At 30.6% G+C, this 7,671-nt stretch overlaps 1 protein-coding gene across 1 annotated transcript; it reads right to left on the bottom strand.

Annotated features, from left to right (window-relative positions):
- Nucleotides 1-6,095: 6,095 nt before the first annotated feature.
- LOC129918084 (uncharacterized) lies at nt 6,096-7,146 on the bottom strand. Its single transcript, XM_055998434.1, has 2 exons — nt 6,253-7,146; nt 6,096-6,197 (listed from the first exon to the last, which is right to left on the bottom strand). The coding sequence occupies exons 1-2, from the start codon at nt 7,144-7,146 to the stop codon at nt 6,096-6,098; spliced, it is 996 nt and encodes a 331-aa protein (XP_055854409.1).
- Between the last annotated feature and the right edge of the window lie 525 nt (nt 7,147-7,671).

The raw sequence follows: 7,671 nt of genomic DNA, 5'->3' as shown, positions 1-7,671 counted from the left end.
CCATGATATTTTATAGACACTTTAGATTCTTGTTTCTTATCTTAAAAGTAACATAATTATCAAATTTCAATAGGGTACCACTAATATTACTCAAGTATTACAAACTTTTTCAAATATACCCATATTTTCTTTACTTCTGAAAAAAACACCCTTTAAACTAAAATATTTGTATAGACTTCTTAGATTCTTGGTTTTTGTTATAAATGAAGCATTTTTACCAATTTTCATTGGTGTAACAATTTTGTCCTAGTTTTTGTGGCACTAATTCGAATTTCATCATTTCTTAAAAAAAAAACACCCTTTCACTCAAGATAATTTTGTACACTTTATAGATTCTTAATTCTTATACCAAACAAAACTTTTTCACCAAGTTTTAAAAATTAATAAAATATAAGTTTCTCACACACAACTCAACCCACCAAAAAAACACCCTTTCACCAAAAATATTTTTAAAAACCTTATGAATCCCTTGTCCCTGCTTTATCTTAAACCTTCATTCCGAATTTAGTCAGTGTAGCATGTTTTTCACATGGGTTTCGGTTATATTTTACCTGTTACAGTCAAAAAACAAGCATTCTTGTTTTTAATCATTAATAACTTTTTTTAGAGCAAACGTATTGACTTTATTTTTATGTCATTAAATTCAGCATCAAAAAATAACCTAAAAACATGTGTCATATGATGATATTCGACAAACAATTTTTTTCAGTATATTTTTGACCTTCACCCCCTCCCTCTTGTCCGCGAAAAAACACCCTTCCACCCAACTTTTTTTTATAGACTTTTTTTGTACTTGGTTCTTATCCCAAAAACAAACTTTTTGCCAAGTTTCATGAGTGTAACGATTTTTTTTGTCTTGGTTTTATGTACTATTTTACCTGTACTAATATGAAAATTCCTTCAATAGGATCGAAAACATTTTTTTAAACACAATTTATCGTTCTTCGAACCGCAATTCATCGAAACAATAATTTATCGACACACATTTCTTCGAAGGACAATTCGTCGCAAAAAAAATTAATCAAAAAAATGTTTCAAGGGTAGGTATTCATCAAATTGAAATTCTTTGAATGGCGATTCGTTAAACAATTCATCGACAAAAAATTGTTCAAAAACAAATCATTGAAAAAAAAAAAAATAAAACAATTTATCGAACAACAATTTTTAGAAGAGAAATTCGTAGAAAAAAAAATTTGAATTGAAATTCTTTGAATAGCAACTCAACGAAAACAACTTTTCAAACAAAAAACAATTAATCGAACAAAAGTTTTTCGAAAGTCAGTTTTTTGAATAACCATTCATCAAAAACAATTCATGAAAACGCAATTCTATTTCTGTGAAAATTAAAAATTTGAATAGCGATTCGTAGAAAAAAAAAATCATAGAAACACAATTATTCTTAGTTAATGAAAATTCGTCGAAAAATAATTAAATTAAAAAATTAGTAATTATTGAATGGCGATTCGTTGAAAAACATTATTGAAAACAATTTTTCAAACACAATTCATCGAAAAAAAAGTTTTCTAATAACAATTTATTCATCGAATGGAAATACGTCAAAAAAAAATAATCTAAAAACGCTTTTTCAAATACCAATTCATTAAATGACAATTCTCTGAATGGAAATTTGTCGAGAAAAATTAATCGGAAAAAAAATTCAAATTGAAAGTTTTTGAATGGTTATTCGTTTCTAGTAGGTACCAGTAAAATAGTAAGACAAAAAAAAAAACAATAGCAAAAAAAAAAAAAAAAAATCATGTGTGCAATTCACACGTGGTAGAAGTGAAACCTTAAAAAATCATTTTTCTTGAAAAAAAAAATATAGAAAAAATCTACATATTTTTATTCTATCACCTTCAAATCCATGTTTTTTATATGACAACCTATATAAATTTTATATCATCTGAAAGCTTTTTGTCTTAGCTCAAAATATATATATCGACCAGGTCTATGAGACATCTACAAAAAGAGCTAGAATTTTTTGAACTCGATCAATTTCCATAAAAAAAAAAAGAGTGTGTGTACACATGTACACGCGACTGAAGTTATACTTCTCATTCAGTATATGTAAATGAATTTCATTTGATATTTTTAATTTCTATTATTAAATTAATTAATCCACACATCGTTTTTTTACATTTTTATCAAGTGAACAATAAATTAATTCTTTCATCCTCCTTGCGTCCATGTAGTTTTCAATTTATTCTGTGAAATTTACACATGTTGTGCGGTTCAGAACGTACGGTATACGCTTAACGAAACTAAATGAATTGAGCATAAAATGTGCGATATGGTTATTTTATGAGAATTGTGTGTGCTTCAGCACTAGTAGTAGCAATATGGAACTTGCAGGGTTGCTACAAAGCTCAAAAGTGAGCTGAGCTCAGCTCACAGCTCAGCTCAAATTTTGAGCTAGCTGACTTTTGAGCTATGTACCATAGCTCAGATCATTTGAGCTGAGCTGAAAGTCAGCTGAGCTGATGGTTGAGCTGAGCTGTTGGGTGAGCTAAAGTAAAGTGAGCTGAGCTGAGCTGTGATGGGTGAGAGGATACATTGATTTTTATTTGGAAAGTATAATGAAATATGAAGATATTTTAAACTTTTATAAAACACCATAGCTCAAGATGTTTGGTTCAGTTATTAATGGAATTATTTTAACACATGGATATTTTTATAATATAATATAATATAGATAATTTTTTGTGATCTTTCTCTAGGTTTTTTTAACCCTAGAAAGATAATCATAATATACGTCTCAGAGACGTATGATTCTAAAAAAGATTTTTGGTCTTATGTTAACACTTTTTGTCATATTTATTTAACTCATTACTTAGATTATTTTAAAGAAGTGATATAATAAATCAAATCAATTTAACAAAAACCCAGAAATTTGAATTGAATTAGATAAAACAGTTCTTTACACGCCATACGTCTTACAGACGTAGATTATCTTTCTAGGAATAGTAAATATATTTCTATTTTTTTAGTAAAATATTTCTTTTTTAATCATAAAAAAAATCAGGTACAATCCGGTTTTACGACTTTTTTCAAAATTCCGAGAAAATAGCGTTTGAAAGTTGGGGTAAATTTTTTTTTCGAAAAATCCCCGAATCTTTGAACGCTCCTGGAAGCTAAACCGCTTGAGAGCAATTTTTGGAAGTGGTGCAAAATGATAGCTTGTGTCATGGGCCTACGCTTTGCACATTATCAGATTTTTAAAAAATCGCCTTCCATGTTAAACCGCCACATCATGCCTTTTTTTTCAGAATCGGGCTTAACTTTTTTTTTACTTTTAAGTTCTCCTGGTTTGAGAACGCGTGTACCTACAGGAATGGAAGTTGTACCCAAATGTAGGTTAGAGTCCCCGCTACCTTTTGGCATCAAAAAAATTATTTTCATTTTTTTTCAAAATTCCGAGATATAGGCGTTGGAAGGCTTTGATCTAGAGACAGGGGAGTGGTGCCATATGAAAGCTTATATTCTCAGCTACCCGAAAGTGGTATAATCCGGTTTTTCGATTTTTTTCAAAATTCCGAGAAAATAGCGTTTGAAAGTTGGGGTAAATTTTTTTTTCGAAAAATCCCCGAATCTTTGAACGCTCCTGGAAGCTAAGCCGCTTGAGAGCAATTTTTGGGAGTGATGCCAAATGATAGCTTGTGTCATGGGCCTACGCTTTGCACATTGTCAGATTTTTAAAAAATCGCCTTGCATGTTAAACCGCCACATCATGCCTATTTTTTCAGAATCGGGCTTAACTTTTTTTTTACCTTTAAGTTCTCCTGGTTTGAGAACGCGTGTACCTACAGGGATGGAAGTTGTACCCAAATGTAGGTTAGAGTCCCCGCTACCTTTATGCATCAAAAATTTTTTTTTCATTTTTTTTCAAAATTCCGAGATATAGGCGTTGGAAGTTGGGGCGCTCACTTTCAGCTCAGCTCACTTTCAGCTCAGCTCAAATGAGCTAAGCTATGGTACCTAGCTCAAATTTGAGCTGAGCTGTGAGCTGAGCTGAAATGTTAGCTTTTTGCAACCCTGGCAACTTGCCACATGGAAATTACCACGTGCAACTTGTCACATGCAACTTCCCACATGCAACTTACCACACGCAACTTGCCACATTCAGCTTGCCACATAGAACTTGCCACATGCAACTTGCCACATGCAACTTGCCACATACAACTTGCCACATGCAACTTGCCACATGAAACATGTAACTTGCTACGTGTTGTGTGTTTTATGTTTGCCGTACTGTGGCGTACTGCATTTTTAAATACTAAAGTACTGCGTACTCTAAAGGTGAAACGACAGCCCTGCTACCCAGGGTGATCGCGTCATAATCCCTTTGACATTCTTGTCAAAAAGTAAATTTTCATACCCACCCTCCCATAAGAAGTATAACTTCAAAAACGCGAAAAACACGTATTTTTATCTTCTCACGCTATTAAATGCATTTTTCCCCGAACAACCTATAAAAAATTTAATACCATGTGAAAGCTTATTGTTTCACCTTGTATAATGATATATAAATCTTATTTTAAAGATGTCTACAAGAGAAGTTAGAATTTTTTAAAGTCAACCATGTCGTATTTCCAGACTGAGAATACGGTACTTCCTACACTGGTAGCTGTTCATCGCCAACAGATCTCCACAAGTGTTTTGAGGTATTTTTAAATTTTTGTTTCAATTTAAAATTGTGTAACTTGTAGCATATTATCAGCATGCGTATCAAAGTTAAATCAAATTTGTATGTGCACTAGATCAAAAGAAATGACGTGTGTTGGAAAAGAACACCTTTTTACCGTTATCTCCGAATTTTGAATATGAAATTAATTGAAATTTTGTACAATTATAATTTATTTAATTACCTATCTACAGTACAAATTTTATTCATCTATCTATTAAAACAAAAAAGTTATAACAAGTTGAAGTCGTGTCGCGTTTTCGTTTCATCTTGTTTCAAATCACTACGATACTAAAGAAGTTTTCACTTCAAAAAAATGAAACCTGGCGAAAAGTTTGCTTTTGGAAAAAGAACCAATGATCAAAAGAGTCTATAAAACCTATAAGTCAAGATTTGGTTGAAAGGGTGTTTTGTTTCGAAGAGACAATAAAATCTGCAATTGCTCCCAAAAAGCGAATCTATCAAAAATCTATTATAATCTGGAATTTAAAATTATCCATTATCTTAAGCACTATAAAAGACCGAGTGTTATTTGTACAATTGAAAAAAATAAATTGAATTGAAAAAAAAAAATGGCTCTTTGGGACCAATTACACATTTTGCTGTCTTTTCGAAAAGAAAAACACCCTTTCACCAGATTTTGTTATGAAACCTCCTTACTTCTGTTTCCTATCCCGAATGCAACGTTTTTACTTAACATCATTAAGGTGGCCCATCAATTTTGTTTTCACTAAAAAAAACACCCTTTTGATCATAGTCACTTAAGATTCTTGTTTCTTCTCTGAAAATTAACATAAATGCTGAATTTCAATATGTAACCATTATTATAAATTATTATTTTTTCATATTTACCCACATATTCTCTACATCTTAAAAAAAAACACCCTTTCACATGAAAAACATTTATAGACATATTTTATTCTTAGTTCCCTTGGCAACGACAACATTTTTAATAAATTTCGTGTGGTTATCTACCTTTTTTTACATCTGGTTTTATCAGACTAAGGGTATTAATAATAATAAAAAAAAAAAAACAATTCACAAATCGATTAAACTTGTCCAACAATTATATTTCATAAAAACCAGCATTTATTTAAACAATATTTCAACCATTTCTTAAATTTCAATACACAAATTTCTCCAATAAAAAACAAAGTAGCAATCACAAAACCAATTACCATCATTCTCCATATCCAATTTAAATCTTCAACTTTCATTCGTTGTGGCTTCGAAGAACACACTTCAAAATTTAATTTTTTAATTTTTCCCATACTTGCCAATTCATAAAATGCTCTTTTTATCCAAAAATCCAACAATCCACTTGATTGTGTTTCTAATATATGAAAATCTAAAATATTTTTATATATTGAATTTTCATTTATCGAAAAAGCTGCTAGCAAATTTTTTATCAAAATCAATTCTTCAGACCAACGAAATAGCTGTCGATTAAAGTAATTTTGTTGATTTGCAATAACTTTCCATTTGATTTCTGTAATTTCAAATGCATATTTTGAATCTAAAGTTGTTTTGAAGATTTTATAAGTTTCATAATTGGTTTCACCGAAAAATACATTTGAATACTTTTTGATGAGATTTGGTCTTTGTTTAATCAATACCCCATCGATATCAGCTTGAAGGATGTAGATTTTTAAACCAGATAATTGAAGATCATCAAAGGATTTAATAAAACTTTGTCTCGGCGGATGAGTCATAAAAGACTTAAGAAATGCTTCGTATGAAGTTAATATCATCATTCCAAGCAAAAATATCAGCAAATATATTAGTTTCGTTGTGAAGGAAGCATTTGGAGCCTCAGAAAACGGCTCTCCGAGTATTCCACGAAAGCAATCGATGTTAAAGAAGAGATTACGCAAGGAATAATTTCTATATCTTCCTGAGAATTTAAGAGCTGTTTCAAGTAAAACAGAGAGCAATTTCCATACCAAGATGATTGAGATAAAAGTTTTCCATTCAATAACAAATGCAAAGACTTTATAAATTGGAATTCTAGGCTCTATTGGCAGCATCACTCCCCAATCGAATTCTGTGTACGGATAAGAAAACCATTTTATTGAATCATCTTTTATCGACAAAGTTCCACCTGACATCTCAATGGTTCCATTTAAAATAAGGTTATGAATTGCGTACGAAGAAATCGAAGTCGTTAAACTTGAAGCGTTCAATCGGGCATTGTGTCTTCTAGCAAAGCTGTTAAAAAGATGTCCCACATAACCACCGATTTTCTCTTTACCCTTTGAGGTTTTATAGATTATAACTCCTGGTTCGACTCCTCCAAAAAGAACTGGTAATGTAATGTCCTGAAGATTTCGCATTCGATCACGAAAAATTACTGAATCTCCATTGTTCCAGAAGAATTCTTCAATATTGAAATTTCCAAAATTGCTGTAACTATAATAAGCCGATGAAGTCCAGAAATCTTGAAAAACTGCTACAACGTTAACCATTCTATTTTGCCAGCAAAATTCGAAACAATTCTTCAGTTCTTCATCATTTCTTGAAGAATTCTTCAGTACAAAAATTGTCTTGCAAAATCAAAGATGTTGAAGATATTTCAATAGTTTTTTGTGTAAAACTAAATCACTTGAATCGAAATAAACAATGTTTAAAAAGTTTTCATTAAATTGTCCTTTCAGGTAAAATGAAGAAGAATCTTCCGAATTTGACAAAATCACTGGAATACTAAGTAAATTTGAAACATTTCGTATAAATTCATCATCGAAATTATTTAAAAAGAAAACACTATCAAATTGCATTATTTTATTAATATTTTCAACGAAACTTAAAAGTTTTGAATTTAATTTGTTTTCTAAAGTTTTTGAAATTATTGCACCAAGAATTGCAATAAGAAAAATTAGTTTAAAATTGTGACACGTGTAGGTCATGATGAATTGACTTTTGTTTCCGTGATGAAGGACAAACACCCTTTGTATAGGGTTAATTTATGACTGAAAAGCTTTCTTTTTTTTTTA

The sequence above is a fragment of the Episyrphus balteatus genome, chromosome 4 (genome assembly GCF_945859705.1).
Source record: "Episyrphus balteatus chromosome 4, idEpiBalt1.1, whole genome shotgun sequence".
Lineage (NCBI taxonomy): Eukaryota > Metazoa > Arthropoda > Insecta > Diptera > Syrphidae > Episyrphus > Episyrphus balteatus.
The sequence above is the reverse complement of the archived record's forward strand: the minus strand, read 5'-3'. Positions and strand labels throughout refer to the sequence as shown.

Coding starts and splice junctions, on each gene's coding strand:
- LOC129918084 (XM_055998434.1), bottom strand. CDS start 7,146: ATGGTTAACGTTGTAGCAGTTTTTCAAGATTTCTGGACTTCATCGGCT. Junction 6,198..6,252: donor TCATCAAAAAGTATTCAAAT/GTATTTTTCGGT, acceptor AAACAACTTTAG/ATTCAAAATATGCATTTGAA.